The following is a 15,862-nucleotide window of genomic DNA, read 5'->3' as shown; positions in this document are numbered from 1 at the left end:
GCGACCTGACAGAACCAAGCCCGCAGAGCAACACAGTCCTAACGAAGGAATGACATTTCCCACCATGAACTACGGCTGAATGTTTCAAAGGCAGCCCCGGGATGTGGGCTCCGCGTATGAGTCCACTTTAACAACTGTAGGGCACCACCGTCCCTCCTTCTCCAGGAAATAATTCGGCTCTTGGACGCTCAGACGCGGCGGCGGCGCCAGGGATGCTGGGAGTCGTAGTCGAACGACGCGCCTCAGCCTTAGAAGTCTATGCGGGCCGGCGCCCGAGACTGACGTCACCAGAGGCGCTCCATGAAAGCGAACGGGAGGGGCGCGTGACCAGCGCGCCGCCGCCGCGGTGCATTTTGGGATGACGCGACTCCCGCGTCCGTTTCCTCCCGTTTGCTTCCCAGCGGTGTCTGTCTCGCTCTGGCCATGGCCGGCTTCCGCGCGCTGGGCTTGGCGCCCTGGTTGGCGGCGCAGGCGGAGCAGCTGGGCCTGACGAGGCCCACCCCGGTGCAGGAGGCCTGTATCCCGCCCGCGCTCCAAGGTAAGCTCCCGCTGACCCCCCGCCAACGGCTCCCCGAGCCCCGCCCACCCCTCCCCGAGCCCCGCCCACCCCTCCGCCAACGGCTCCCCGAGCCCCGCCCACCCCAACGCTCGTTGGAGCCCTGCCGCTCTGAAGCCACGCCCTCCAACAGCTCCGAAGCCCCGCCTCTCAGCAGTTCTTTGAGCCGCGCCCACCCATCCGCAGACATGCCTTGCCCTTGAGCTACGCCTCACGGAGCCACGCCCCCGAGTGGCCCTAGGGGCCGCGCCCCTTTCTAAATCCCCGCCTCCTTGGTTTTTGAAGCCACGCCCATTAACAGCCCTGACAGACAAGCCCCCCCCCCCCGTTTTTCCAGAGAGCCTTTATTTATGCCAGGCATTTTAATTCTGCTTCTCAGCTGACAAAACAGAATTTTGTGGGGGGGGGGTGGAGGGCTTACGTACAATCAGCAAAAATGAAGTGGCCCCTATTTCTGTTAGCGTACAATATAAAAAGATGCCACATGAAAGGGGGAGGGCCTTCTCGGTGGTGGCTCCATTGTCATCTTTTTGGTGCCAGGTTAAAACTGCCCGCTTCTCGACTTATAATGAATCTCTTGATTGTCTCTGGCTGATGGTTTTAAATTGTTTTAGATATATGTTGTTGTTGTTGTTGTCTTGTTATTTGTCCTATGTCATTACATGAATGGTTTTATATTTTATATAATGTGTTTTAATGGTTTTTAATTTTTGTGAACCACCCAGAAAGCTTTGACTATGGGGTGGTATAGAAATATAACGAATGAATGGAAAAACAGGTGGGAGGAGGAAAAGAATGTAGGTGGTCTTTCAGCATGGCTGATGGAATGGCTCTGCTTTTCCTCTCTCATCTCCTTGTGCTGCAGCCTGCTGGAATCCGTGCTGCTCCATGATTCCTCAGGTCCCATCTCTCGAGTCTGATCACTCCACAGGCTGCTAAGCCTCTCCTCTCATAAGGCTGTAAGAACATCAGCAGAGCCCTGCTGGATGAGACCAGGGGTCCATCCGGTCCAGCATTCTGTTCACACAGTGGCCAACCAGCTGTCGACCAGGAACCCACAAGCAGGACACAAGTGCAACTGCACCCTCCCGCCCATGTTCCCCAGCAACTGGTGCACAGAGGCTCACTGCCTCTGGTACTGGAGGTAGCACATTGCCATCAGGACTAGTAGCCATGAATAGCCTTCTTCTCCAGGAATTTGTCCAGCCCCCTTGTAAAGCCATCCAAATGGGTGGCCACCACTGCTTCCTGTGGTAGCAGATTCCATAGCTTAACTATGTGCTGCGCGAGGAAGTCCCTTCTTTGACCTGTCCTGAGTCTCCCATTGCTCAGTTTCATGGGATTGACCCTTTTGGGATCTAGTATTAGGAGAGAGTTTTTGATTTGATTTTTCTTCCAGCCCCATCTATCGGTGGCCGAGCCCTCCAAGGCGCCACCTCTCAATAGCACTTGAAGTCCTTCCTGCAATCTGTTGCCACCCTAACTTCCCAACCCCCCATTCTTGCATTGTTCCTCCAGGGGGTTCCTTGATCATTCTTATGCCTTGGAGCTGCTGCACCAGCAGGCCATAAAGAGCACTGCTGGACACGGACAAAGTCCACCTCTGTTTTTTGCCATGTATAAAACGACTCACTTAGCTGCTTCTCCTCCATCTTGAACGAAGGAATGGATTTTGTTTATTTCTCTCACAGAGCAATACCTCCTCCGTTTTGTTTTTGCAGGCCGTGACTGCATGGGCTGCGCCAAGACAGGAAGTGGCAAAACAGCTGCATTTGTGCTGCCGATCCTGCAGAAACTTTCTGAAGATCCTTACGGTGTCTTCTGCCTAGTCCTGACGCCAACGAGGTAAGGGCACATCCATTCCTTTCGGGTTTCGCTCAGGAAGAGGCCTTCGTTCTCAAGAGATATAAGGTGTAGGTGGGTGTATCCTTTGTTTGATCCATGCCCAAATAAGTGATGCAAAACCATGGTTTTAAAGCATTCCTTTGATAATTTTCTCTTTTTCCCCTCTTCCCTGTCCATCTTTTTTTCCTTTCTTTTTGTATATAGAGAACTGGCCTACCAGATCGCCGAGCAGTTCCGTGTCCTCGGGAAGCCACTGGGCTTAAAGGATTGCATCATTGTTGGCGGAATGGGTATGTAAGCTGTATTTGGGAACTGGGGAGCTCCCCACTCCACACACACACACACACACACACACACACCCCGGTTAAGAAAACTTGCCTGAAGGTCTATCAAGCAGCTAAAAAGAATTTCTCCTTGGCAAATCTGCATATGGTGGGGTGGGAACGTGTGAATCTTTTGAGGCTGCCCCCTTCAGTAGGAGCTGAGACTCTTTGCCTCGGTTGCGTTGCAGATATGGTTGCTCAGGCCCTGGAGTTATCCCGGAAGCCCCATGTTGTCATTGCCACCCCAGGCCGGCTGGCCGATCACCTCCGGAGTTCCAGCACCTTCAGCCTTCAAAAGATTAAGTTTCTGGTAAGGCCGTTGTGCATATGCTTGCCTTAATTTTAGAGAAGAGGCATAGATCAATGCTTGGGTGTATCCCTTGTGTTCAGGAGATCCCAGGATGAAGCCTCAGCGTCTCCAGGTATTGCGGTAGTAACACTGGGAAAGGTGTTTGTCTGCCCAAAAGCTTGGATTGCTGCTGCTAGTCAGAGGGGATGATGCAGGCTATATGCTATCTTGGGTTTCCCCTTGTAGCCGCAGGGCGCAGCTCCATGCTTGCTTGCTTGGCTGCATTTTAAAAACATGTCAATAATGTTGGATAATAGGAACAACTCCGCATGCTTCCAGACACTAGGGGGCGATAGAGAATGTCCTGTAACTTGATCAGTTCCATTTCCCTGCTCCCTCTTCTTCCTCTTCCTCTTGCCTGTACAACATGGATCATGCAGTCTCTCTAGAGAGGAAGCAAGTAACCATTTCTCACGCCTTTGTCTACTTACACTCATGCATCCAGCTTTAGGGGGTGCTTGTAGTTAAACAGTGTTTGATCTCCTTTTCTGACAATGTGTATAAAAGCACTAATAAAGTAAGTTGATTTGAACTTCTTTTAAACTGTCTCTAGCCTCCAATACTAAATGCTGTGTTGCCACACTTTCTATAAAGCAACTCTGCTGTAAGTCACACCAGACTTTCCAACAAGTAAGAAAACCCCTACTAAGTCTAACAGGACAAATACATCCCTTAAGTTCTAGACTGCAGCTGTACGTACTTAGCCCCGATGATCACAGTTGGACTGACTTCTGAGCAGACACCCATAGAATGGTGTTGCAAGTCAGTTTTCTAAAGATGTGGTGTGAGACGGTCAGCTTGGCTTCTCCGGGGGCTGCTACCGAGAAAGACCTCATCCAGACTGCAACTGGTCAATCGTTAGTCCTTGTCCGTCCTCAGTGGTTCTGTTGTAACTCCCTTTCCCCTCCCTCCTCATTTTGGCTCAGGTCCTGGATGAAGCTGACAGGCTGCTGGAGCAGGGCTGCACCGACTTCACCCAAGATCTGGAAGTGATTCTTACAGCATTGCCGGCCAGCCGGCAAACGATGCTCTTCAGTGCGACGCTGACAGACACCCTGAACGAGCTCAAGCAGATCGCCATGAACCGGCCTTTCTTCTGGGAGTCTGCATCGGAGTGAGTGTTTTGGCCTCCTCCGTCTGACACGGAAAGGCAAATACATGTTAGGTTGCGGGGGGGGGGGGGGGGAGGATGACTAAAAGACAAAGGGGTATAAAATTAGGTATGGTGTAGAGACAGAAGTTTCTCTTCCTCTAATACTAGATCTTTTGGTCATCCAATGAAATTTCAGAGACAATTAGCTTTAGAACCGAGCAAAGAAATGGCTTCGTAGGAATGTCGGAAGCGGCTTGAGTTAGCCCACCAGTCCATTCTGCGTACACCAGGCTTCCCTAGATTTGGCCGTCCAGACGTATTGGACTACAGTTTCCAGCCAGCACATGTGAGAGTTGCAGGGAACAGAACAGTACCCCATGGACCTCTAGAGGTTGGATGAGGCCTCTGGTGAGGGAGAGACGGCTTTACAGGACAGTTGTGAGGCCTCTTGTGAGCTGTCCAGGGGCATCGAGGAAGAGTATTCCATGCATCTTTTCAGGGCAGATGACTGGGCTTGACAGGGCTGTGAAGCTGCAGGGCTGTGGGTCGTGCTCTCTGCCTTCGGCAAGGAAAGAGGATAGTTGGCATTTTTGACAGGAGCCAAGGTGATGACCGCAACATCATAGCTGAGAGATTGAGGACAGCGGCCTGTTTCATGGTGCCCCTGTCTCTGATCTTTCACAGGTTTTTCCTCCCGCTCACTCCATAGGTAGGAGCAGTCAAACAAAGTGGGATCTTACTCTTCCATTAGAGGAGGCCCTACCAAGATTTGGGTCTGGTTTGCTCCACAGCAGCAGAGTTCTTCTAGAGCATCAGCCTAGGACTGGGGAGAGCCTTGTTCGAATCCTGCCAGTCAGCCATGGAGCTCACGGGGGGACCGTGGGCCAGTTGCTGCATCTCAGCCTAAGCTGCCTCCCAGGGTTGTGAGGGTAAAACCAAGTGTGGGTGAGAGAAGCCATGTACGCCAGTCTGAGCTCCTTGGAGGAAGGACATGATAAAAATAGAGTCCATAAATCATATTTTTTGCCTTCCCTTCCCTGGATTAGATATGGAAGGGGATCCCAATCACACTCTTATTTCAGTTGTTATGAATCCTTCAACAAGTCACTTATAATTGATTTAGCATATATAATCAGTTTAAATATCTCCGTTTAAAACCAATTTCCGTCCTCCTCTTCAACGAATTGATTGTGTATATTTAATATCCCCCCACATGCTTTTTAATTTCTATTTAATGAATTGCTTGTGACGGATTCCGGTTTGATGGGCTGGAATATCTTGGTCCTTGCAATGAATGTGTCACGTCTGATTGGTTTTTTTCTTATTTGATTGATGCCCCCAAATAGCTAGCCACACGTATGGTGGCAGGCTGTGGCGCTGATGGCTTCCCCACTCGGCTTGGCTCTGACGACTCCCGGCGTCCGTTGGAAGCAGCCTCTCAGCAGCTGGTCCGATGTCTGTTCCTCTCTGCCGTCACTGTTCCTTTAAGAAAGCAGCCCAGTGTCTTAGGCACTGGCGATAGAAGGAGTTGTAAGGTGATGAGTGTTGTCACATGGTAGGCCAGCCTTCCCCCAGCCCAGCAGCCTCCAGATGCATTGGGACAAAGAGTCCAACTCAGTGTAAGGCGTCTTCTGCTGTTACCACATCTGCCACTAATTCCACTCGGGTTTCTTCCCCCACTAGAGTGCAGACAGTGGAAGAGCTGGACCAGCGTTACCTGCTGGTGCCTGAGAAGGTCAAGGATGCCTACCTTGTCCACCTGGTCCAGACGTTCCAGGACGAACACGAAGATTGGTCTGTCATCATTTTCACCAACACCTGCAAGTCAGTCTGGCTTCAGCCTCAACCCTCTGCCCATCCGTCTGTCTCTCTTTCTCTCTCACTCTCTGCCAGCTGTCCCTCTCTTGTGGCTGAGCACTGACTTCCATCGTTGAGTTCTTAAAGCTGGAGCTTGAGACCTGCTTTTAGGCAACATGGAACTACAAATCAACCCCTAGAGGAGGGATCGGCACGAGACTCAGTCTGAGATCCTCATCCCCTTTGAACGGGGTGCTGTCTTGGTGATGATAGGAGGGTAGCTTGCGCATGATAGGGGTGCGCAGAATTAAGCCTGGGGTGGAGAAAGTGGATAGGGAGCCATTTTTCTTCCTCTCTCCTAGTACTAGAACCCAGTGGGGTCCTCCCATGAAGCTGATTGGTGGGAGGTTTAAGCAGATAAAAGGAAGGATTTTTTCACTCAGTGCATAGTTAAACTGTGGAATTCACTTCCAGAAGATGTAGTGATGGCCACCAATTTGGATGGCTTTAAAAGGGGGTTAACCTCCTCCTCCAGGAATTTATCTATCAATGGCTATTAGTCCTGATAGCTATGTGCTACTTCCAGTATCAGAGGCAGCACACCTATGTATGCCCGTTGCTGGGGAACATGGACAGGAGGGTGCTGTTGCACTCCTGTCCTGCCTGTGGGTTTCCCGTGGGCAGCTGGTTGGCTACTGTGTGAACAGAATGCTGGACTAGATGGACCCCTGGTTTGATCCAGCAGGGCTCTTCTGATATTACGTTCTTATGCTCCATAGCTCTCTTTCCTGGTAGCCAGCCTGTACAAGCTCTTAATGTGTAGACTAGAAATCTAGTCCCTTGCAGCCATAAACATATTGTTCTCGGGGGCAGGGAAAGGGTGTCAGGACAAACAGAGACATTTATGCCAATCTCATTTCTATCCTGGAGGTCCAGGTCGTATACATACAATTTTTACCAGTTTGTACAAGAAATGCCGATGATCAGGGCCAGCCCTATCATGAGGCAGAGTGAAGCTGCGGCCTCAAGTGGCAGGTGCTGGAAGGCAACAGCAAAGTGTTGCAGGAGAGACTTGTGCGCCACTCAGCTTGCTCTGCAACCCCTAAGTTAGCCTGCTGCTGTGAGGAGGGTGCTCTCTCCTCACCAGTGTTAACAACAGATTCATCGGCCTTGCCAGTCTGCTTTTGAACATGGTCGGGGGCGGGGGGATGACACTTCCTTGTCCTTTGCCTCAGGCAGCAAAATGCCTTTAGCTGTACCTGTTGCTGATGAAGATTTTATCCTCGCAACAGCCCTGTGAGAGGTGGGTCAGGGCTGCAAACGGGGGTTTGAACGCCTGCCTGCAGAGTTTCCTCTCAGTGGGGCAGCAAGGGTGTGGCAAGGGTGTTTCTGAGCAGCCGCCCCTCCCTGCCCCCAAGTGTTATTCTAGGTTGGTGCTCTCCCGCTCCAGACCATAACAGAACAGCCGCCTTTCGGGTTTTGCAGGAACTGTCAGATCCTGAATATGATGCTCAAGAAGTTCAACTTCCCCTCGGTGGCCCTGCACTCCAACATGAAGCAGGTGAGCAAAACAGAGGAAGGCGCTTTGCTCCCAGCAGGAGGCGAGATTTCCCTTGCACCAAGGGCCCACATTCGGCCTCCCCTTGGAGCGAGAGGCATTGTGGGAACCGCCAACCCCACACGCTTCTGCGGTCTTCTGACATGACCTGCTTTGACTGTTTCATCTCCCCTCCTTTTGTTCTTGCTGGCAGAAACAACGCTTCGCTGCGCTGGCCAAGTTCAAATCTAGCGTCTTTAAGATCCTCATCGCCACTGACGTGGCTGCCAGGTGAGGGCTGTCCGTGGCTAACTCAAACGCCTGCTGGAGGTGTTTCTCACCCCCGAATACTTTTTGGCAGAGGGGGTGATGTGGCCAGCCCTCTGCACCTAACCCCTGTCCTCCACATGTTCCTTTTGGATTTAGGGGGCTTGACATCCCCACGGTCCAAGTCGTCATCAACCACAACACACCAGGCCTCCCGAAAATCTATGTCCACCGTGTGGGACGGACTGCCCGGGCAGGTAAGAGTGGCTCCGTTACAGCTGTCATTACAGACCTGCCTTCCTCAACCTGGGGCTCTCCCGATGTGTTGGATTGCAACTCCCATCATTCCCAGCTAGCGTGGGAATAGTCCTATTCCGAAACCATCCTAGAACTGTAAATTCTGGCAACCTCAGGACCGCCTGTGTAAAGGCGATTTCCACCGCCTGCCGGAGAACAGGCCTTTTCTGTGGTTAACATCCTGTCCTTTGGACAACTATTTTTGGGGGGCTTGTCCCTCTCCTCTTGAACATTTAAGCACAATCTTATTTCCCTGGGCATTTTCTGTTTGTTTGTTATATATTCATTTTGAAACTCACTCTTCAACTGAAAAAGTTCTAACAGCACCTTACATATCAGATCAATAAAAAGGCAGGCCTTAAAATCTAAAAGACACAGCACAAAAGGAAGATGGGGAGGGTAGAGGAAAATCAGAGGAACCCAGGCACTGGTTCTTAAATAGTTCTTCTAATGGCCAGTTCAAAAGGAAATATTTCAAGGTGAGGAGGAGGAGCCAAACAGAGCTAGTGTTTCAGCAACACTCATGGGCCAGGTTTCTTCTTCCTCTTCTTAATCGGCCAGTGCATTTGAGAGTTTTCAGCTGGACTGTTTTTCCCTCCTGCAGTGCTGTGCCTCATTTTTATTCTGTTGTAGGCTGTGCGTGTGTGTGCGTTTTGTATCTTTGTTGTTTGGCCGTTGTCTGTACGAATTGTAAGCCACCTCGGAAAAGTTTTGATGAGGCGGCATATGAGTATACGCAAGTCAGTCCTGCTACACATGAAAACACCCTTCTGTCCTGAACTCATGGCTGTTTGGCTCATGGGGGGTGTCCCCAGAGGGGAAGGAGAAGGGAGAATGGTCAGTGCATGCCCTGCTATGTCCTTTTTGCTCTACTTGCCAGGGCGGCATGGGATCGCCATCACGCTGGTGACACAGTATGACATCCACCTGGTCCATGCAATTGAGGAGCAGATCCGTAAGTTGGGAATGGGAAGTTGTGGAGGGGATTGCTTGTGCACACACACACATACATGCACACATGCGCGCACCCGTCTGATGCAGAGAAGAAGCTCTGACTGGCACTCGCTTGCATGAACCTCGCAGCGTTCAGGGGTCTTCCGCCACGACTGAAATGTAGTCTACGCTTAGGCTGAGGCAGACTTCCCCAGTGAGGTGCCCTCCAGTCAGACTGCAACTGATGAGTGTTGCACTCTAACACATTTGAAGGGCACCTGGTTGGAGAAGGCTGATCCAAAAGACCCTATCAGAAAAATGTGGGGCGTTTTATCCTTTTTAATTGCCTTCCTTTTTATTATTACTATCATTATGAGACTGGTTAGTAATATTTCAGGCTGGTTAAACTGTTAAGCTCTACTAGTATATGTTAACTGAAGGGCAATATATGGTTACTGGAAATGAATTGTAGGCCTGCTCCCTTGCTATAAGACTGATGATATGATATTGAAATGTAAGGCTGATTATCTATGCTGTACTGAATTGTAATATTGCCAGTATTATAGGTATAACTTTTAAGTAGAATGGTATTTGAAGTTTGTGTGTAATGGAGTTTAGATTTAATCATTTTAAGTAACTTTTTTATATTTTTTCATTTTCTTTCTTGCTTTCTTCTTCCTTCTCCTTCTGTTTTCTGTTTTCATTTTTTCCCCCTCTTCGTTATTGCTGTGTCCTCCTAAGAGTACTGTATTGTTGGGAAACTGTAGATACTGATTAGGTTGTTGGTACTGTTTATTTCATTTATAAAGATAAAAATAGAATAAAAAGTTTTTTTTTTAAAAAAAAAGGAAAAATGTGGGACATTTGTGCATTTCTCCTTTGGAGGGTATCCCAAAATAATTAATGTAGCGCTGGGCACCCCTTTCTCTTCCCCTCCCCACCTGCACCACACACACAATCGAAGAAGGGCACACACCTAGCTGTGGGACACTTTTGCACCTAGCGGTCTACGCTTGTGGCAAGACGATTACTCAGATCAATAGAAGGCCCCATTCTGAGGCGTGCGGAATGTTAAGATGGATCGTGTGTCTGCGGGAGTTGGTTGAAGAGGGGATGCGGGGCTTCCCGGTAGCTGTAAACCAGCGGTTCTAGTCCTCAGGATTCCTCCTGCTTCTCTGTGCTTCAGGGATGAAGCTTCAGGAGTTTTCTGTGGAAGAACAAGCCGTGCTGAACATCCTCACCCAAGTGAACGTGGTGCGCCGAGAATGCGAGATTGTAAGTGTTGCGGTGGTGGGAGGGGACAGCAAAGATGCTTCTCTGTGGGCTGGGAGTAATTGGCCCGAAGTCACCCTCTGAACTTGGCAAAGGAAGTGAGGATTGAACCCGGATCTCCCTGGTCCTGGGCCCACTGCTTTCTTTGTGTCCTCTGTGGTTCTTGTTCCTCATCGGGGCAAGGCAGGGTGTGAGCACATCAATGAATACAAGCTGCCAAAAGGCTTGATGGCATTTTTTCTCCCCTCAGAGACTGGAGGCAACCGATTTTGACGAGAAGAAGGAAATAAACAAACGAAAGCAGATGATCCTAGAAGGAAAGGTATGGGGGGTTCTGTGGGGTGAGGAGTCCTTTTGCCTCCAGATCTGTGTGAGGAGAGTTTAAACCTCCTCATTCAGCGTAGCTTGATGGGGTCGGAGATTGCCCCTCCTTGATCTCAGCTGAGGAGTAAAGAGGGGCCGATGCACCTCCTGGCTCAACCTGTTGCTCCAGGAGTGTTCCTCGCACTGGTGGCTGAGTTGGGAGCAGATCAGGGAAGGTGATGACTGGGCTCAGTCCAGACCTGGCTTCGCTCCCTCCTTGCCATTTCCAGTCGGGGAGGTGGGAGTGAAACCCACTAAGTTGTGCCTCAAGGAACGTTTCTTGAGGCCCTGCCTTAGTCGGGAGCTGCTCTCTCACCCCTCTCCCTTCCTGGAGAGGGGGGCCTCATCTCAGGATCTTGTGGGCCAAATGGGGAGGCCTGGTAGTCTGAATACAGCCTGTGGGCCGGAAGTTTCCCCTCCCTCCCTTAATCGCTATCACGTGATAAATAGTAACCGACAGAAAGCATGGTTACCCCAAACACAGTCGCTTGTCATGCTGGCTTGCAAACCCACAAGTCTGGTTGATGAGGGAGCCGTGGTTAGTGTCGGCGTAGGTATCCAGGTGAGACCATGGTTCCCATCTTGACGTGGTTAGGAGTAAGGTAAGAGCATAGAGTGGGCTGGTATTGAAGTGAAGCCAAGATTGGGGGAACTGGGCAGGTCAGGTGCTTCGTGTGCCTTTAGCAAAGTGGAGTTGCTTCTTGGTGTTCCAGCCTCTCTTCCTTTCCTCCCTTCCCTCCTTTGGCAGGATCCGGATCTGGAGGTGCAGCGGAAGGCTGAGCTGGCCAAGATCAAGAAGAAAAACATAGAGTTCCGCAGCCGAGTCCAGCAGACACTGCAGGAGAAGCAGCAACAGCAGCTGCAGCGGAAGCTGCAGAAGCGAGCGCGGCGGCGGCAGAAGCAGCCGGTGGCAGCGGAGAAGTGACTGCGGAGACCCCTCCTGCCCACAGGGGCGAGTGATGCTTTCGATCTGATGGCTTTTGTCGGGAGGGGGAAGAAAGATGCATTCCCACCTCTACTCCAACCAGTATGAGCCCCAAGCCAGGAAGGAGAAGCCCTGCAGCCTGGCAGGACCAAACTAACCACAGAAGCCATGCTTGCAGCGGGACAGGGAAGTTTGAAGACCTTCCATTCTTTGGGCCCCTGGAGACAAGTTTGTTGTTTCAAAGCAAGAGCCTTACAAGAGCCTCCTCCTTGACTCTTCCCCACCACCCTTGAAGTTTCTCAAAGCAATTGTGCCACCCAGCCAAGGTTTTTGTGGCTTAGATCCTTAGGCTGAGCTGCCCCACCCTTCGTAGTGCCAGAAAGCTGGCAGCTGGGGATGTTTCCTATGGAAAAAAGACGTAACGTGTGCCCTCAATAAATTTTCCACTGTGGGGGAAAAAAAGATTGGTGTTTGAGAGGTCATTCTGTCTAGATCTGTCATCTGGTGTGCTTGAGAGATTTTTGTTTTGTTTTATTCTGCCCCAGGAAAATTTTGATTCTGTAATTTTTTATGCAAACTCTTCACAGGCTCAGGGCTCTAATGCAGCGGCAAAAGGCAGTCCATCACGAAGCCGGTGTAAAGATTCACAGCAAGCCCAACAGGCCTCTGAAGCCCTGATTATTTAGGCAAGTAATTCCCAAAGTGTGCACCAGTATAGATTTCTGTGCGCTCATAGAATCCACACACAGAGGAGAGACTCAGTTGCATCTCTGTGTGAGTCTCTGCTCTGGTTTCCCCTGATCATGGTTTCCCCGCTGCTAATCACAGCAGGAAACGGGTTTGGATTGGGATCAATGGTGGGGGAGAAGAGGCTTTAACTTCATACCCCTTTGAGCAAACCCCACACAGAGGCTGGTGTTTTCTCACTGTTGGCTCAGGATTACAGTGGGTGGGGAGGCTTTAAGCTTGCCTCCTCCAATGCAGAAGTCACAGTTTCCTTGCCGCTAATAGCAGTGAGGAAACTGCACTTTAGCTCCGAATTGCTGAGGTGTGAGATTCCCTCACCCCAGTGATCCCACCCCCAATCTCAGCTGGAAGGGCAAGGAGATTTAAACCTCCTCTCCCTCTGTGCTGAGGTGTATGTGTGTGCCTGTGCAGCCCTCAGCACCCACTCTTCCTTTAAAATAAGACTCAGACAAGTCTCTAGCTCTCATGCCTGTGAAGATGCAAGTGTAAGCACTGTGAGTTTTTTTTCCTACAATCAAGATCAGCCTGAGTTCTGCAAAATAAGTCTGTGCAAACTTGAATAATTTGTAGGTCACTGCGAGTGCCAACCCCTTTTTTTCTTAGCTTCGAATGTCACCGCTCTTCCTTTCCAGCACGGAGCCCCACACAGCCCTCCTCAAAGGGGACTGGGGGCCCTTGTCGGTGTTGATGCCACGCTAGATTTAATGCATCTGCTCTCCTGCAATTTTAAATCCACGTCTCCGGGCTGACCTTCGGCCTTGCTCTGCCCGCTTGGTGCAGCTTCATTTGGCAGACAATCCTGCTGTCTCTGCATTCCTGGGAGTAGCGCTGAGGGCTGCCAGGTGAGAGGGAGGAATTCTCTTGCTAAATAAGCAGATGGCCTTGCAGATGAGCTTGGTTCTCTTTTAAAAGTCTTACTCGTTTTGGATGCCAAAATGCCCTTCTGATCTCACTCGCGCTTGGCGTGCGCCTGCTGTTTCAGGAATTAAAGAGACAGTTCCTGACAGGCTGCACTCGTTTTTCTCTTTCTGAGTTCTGTTTCTCGTGTAATGTTATTCTCCCTCTGTCTTTTGAAGCCTGCCACCGTCTCGTCCCCCTCCCACATGCTCTTCAGGAATAAGTAAGTGGGTGTGGGGGGAGAGAGGTAAGGCAGAAAGGTGGGGAGGGAGTCCTATACCTGTTCTGACTGACAGATCCTAGCATAGGCATTTGATCATGGGCTTTTCATCTCTGCGTTCAGCGGGTTCTCTATGGACCGCTTTTGGGCTCAGGTCTTTAAGAAGATGGGAGCATGGGCATCTTTTAACATTTTGTCTTTCCCCCACTTATAGAAATAAGGTAGAAAATCCCCATTGATACAAACGATTGCGCATTTATTGCACACTGTGAAGTTAGGCTGGGTCTCTGCTGAATTTCTGCCATCTCTCCTCTCCGCGCCATGTGTCCAGCTGCTTTCTGAGCTCTCTTTCAGCTGAGGCGCTTGGAGGGGTTCCCTGGTTTGTTTGCCATGGAAACCATTCCCAAGGCAGCATCTCAGCCCCGTGCATGCCCCTCCCCCCCAACAGTGCGCACCAGCCCCTTTCTCACTGCAGAGACAGCGTCGAGAGGGTAGTGCCAGGAAAAAGGCAGCCGTAAAAATACGGGGGTGAAAAAAATGCAACCGCGATGGAGGAAGAGTGCAAACAACTGGTGGAGGTTGGGAGATGCGTGTGTATGCAAGGAATGGTGCAAGCAGCTGCTTGAAACACCAGTCGTGGCCTGCTGCGATTCCGGCATTCTTGCCGTGCCAAAAGACTTCTCGTTGCAGGCACAGGCAAGGACGTTGAAGCTGTTCAGCACTCCCTCTGGTTTCTGAGATCTTGACGGGCACTGCTCCTTCAAGTATATCTTTATAGTCATAGGGGCTAGAAGCTTGCTTTTCAAGATTTAAAACAACCACACCATGGTGGCCTTGTTTGCTTTTGTGGTACTTCGGCCATCGCAGGGTGAATCCCAGCCAGGCTTTCTTTCCCCCAGCTATTTTTTTTAATGATTTCATACCACAAACAAGAGAACACCACATACAAACATCAAGGTAGTCCATACACTGCCATTCCATAGAAGCACAATGCAGGATAGGCCACAGAATTCATATGCCTAACAAGCATTCTTTTTAACCAAAAAAAATCAAGTTGCTAGACCTCATGCTGGCAAAGATATATTTGGGAGTGTATGGCTCAGTAAAGACTTTCAACAGAATAGCAACTAATTAGTAAACATGGTCAAATTTGTGCTGATGTGTTTCTTTTTTTAAAAAAATGCAGATTACACATAGTCCTGTTCATTATCCCTCTTGATGAGCAGGGAGGCAGGAAAGCAGGGGCAGGGGGAAGAGAGAGAGCATGCAACTCGTGTCTTCAGCCCGAGGCCTCCTGGCTTGCCTCTGCTCTCGTTTCAGCTCCTTAAGCGGAAGCAACAGCATCTGGCTGCAAGTCTGTCCTACAGGCCAGGTGGTACCTCTGGGCCCCTGACAGTCCTGCGCACCCTGGGCACAGATGTCAAATCAGGGCCCTTTCAACAGCTTTTTGCCGCTTTGCTGGCTTCCGTTTGGCAAGTCAAGTGACTCAGCTGCTGAGCCTGGATGCCAACAATTCTCCTCCCCTTGTTTAGCTGGTGTTGCATTGTGCTCAATCCCCACGCTGCCTGCAGTTTGCTGTGGGGGGCTTTGGCTTAAGGCTCACTCCTGTGCTCTTGAGCCAGGCTGGGCTGGGCTCCTGTGTGGTGGTGCCAGGAAAGGGGCTGAAAGGGCAACTGAAATGATGAAGGGGCTGGAGCCTTGAGGAGGAAAGGTTGCGACGTCATGTACTGTTCAATAAGAAAAGGCAAGCAGAGACATGACGGAGGTGTACAAAATTATGCATGGAGTGGAGAAAGTGGAGTGGGAGACCTTTTTCTCCCTCCTACTAGATACTACTAGATAATACTAGAACCCAGTGGGGTCCTCCCATGAAGGTGATGGGTGGGAGATTCAGGAGAGATCAAAGGAAAGGCTTCTTCACACACCGCAGAGATAAAACTGGAACTTGCTTCCACAAGATGTAGCGATGACCACCGATTTGGATGGCTATAAAAGGGGTTACACAAATTCCTGGAGGAGAAGGCTGTCAATGGCTAATAGTCATGGAATCTTAGGGTTGGAAGGGGCCTACAAGACCATCGAGTCCAACCCCCTGCTCAATGCAGCAAGCCTGATTCCCAGGCGGTCTCCCGTCCAAGTACTAACCAGGGCTGCCCCTGCTTAGCTGCCAAGATCAGATGAGATCAGATGCATCCAGCCCTTGTCCTGATGTCTCCAGCATCAGAGGTAGCATGCCTATGTGCACCAGTTGCTGGGGAACATGGGCGGGGGGTGCTGTTGTACTCATGTCCTGCTTGTGGGTTTCCCGTGGGCAGCTGGTTGGCCTCTGTGCGAACAGAATGCTGGACTGGATGGATCCTGGGTCTGATCCAGCAGGGTGCTTGCAAAATTCTTATGCTCTGCAATAGTTGCACATGCAGCCACAGGGAATTAAGAGCCAG

At 50.5% G+C, this 15,862-nt stretch overlaps 1 protein-coding gene across 1 annotated transcript; it reads left to right on the top strand.

The window, feature by feature from the left end:
- The first annotated feature begins 348 nt into the window (after positions 1 to 348).
- On the top strand, positions 349 to 14,546 carry DDX49 (DEAD-box helicase 49). Its single transcript, XM_084826079.1, has 13 exons — positions 349 to 538; positions 2,278 to 2,401; positions 2,606 to 2,691; positions 2,913 to 3,034; positions 4,000 to 4,187; positions 5,850 to 5,990; positions 7,449 to 7,524; positions 7,715 to 7,791; positions 7,927 to 8,024; positions 8,945 to 9,019; positions 10,184 to 10,272; positions 10,520 to 10,591; positions 11,381 to 14,546. The coding sequence occupies exons 1-13, from the start codon at positions 424 to 426 to the stop codon at positions 11,555 to 11,557; spliced, it is 1,440 nt and encodes a 479-aa protein (XP_084682205.1). The 5' UTR covers positions 349 to 423; the 3' UTR covers positions 11,558 to 14,546.
- The last annotated feature ends 1,316 nt before the right edge of the window (positions 14,547 to 15,862 follow it).

This window comes from Heloderma suspectum, chromosome Z (genome assembly GCF_057233095.1).
Source record: "Heloderma suspectum isolate Gila_16-S chromosome Z, 16-S_ref, whole genome shotgun sequence".
NCBI classification, from domain to species: Eukaryota; Metazoa; Chordata; class Lepidosauria; order Squamata; family Helodermatidae; genus Heloderma; species Heloderma suspectum.
Note: the sequence above shows the minus strand (reverse complement) of the source record. Positions and strands in the feature narration are given on the sequence as shown.

What these genes read in the sequence shown, in the direction of transcription:
- DDX49 (XM_084826079.1), top strand. Translation starts at nt 424, where the DNA reads ATGGCCGGCTTCCGCGCGCTGGGCTTGGCGCCCTGGTTGGCGGCGCAG. An exon ending in TTCAAAAGATTAAGTTTCTG is followed by an intron (nt 3,035 to 3,999) that starts GTAAGGCCGTTG and finishes ATTTTGGCTCAG; the next exon opens with GTCCTGGATGAAGCTGACAG. An exon ending in ATTTTCACCAACACCTGCAA is followed by an intron (nt 5,991 to 7,448) that starts GTCAGTCTGGCT and finishes CGGGTTTTGCAG; the next exon opens with GAACTGTCAGATCCTGAATA.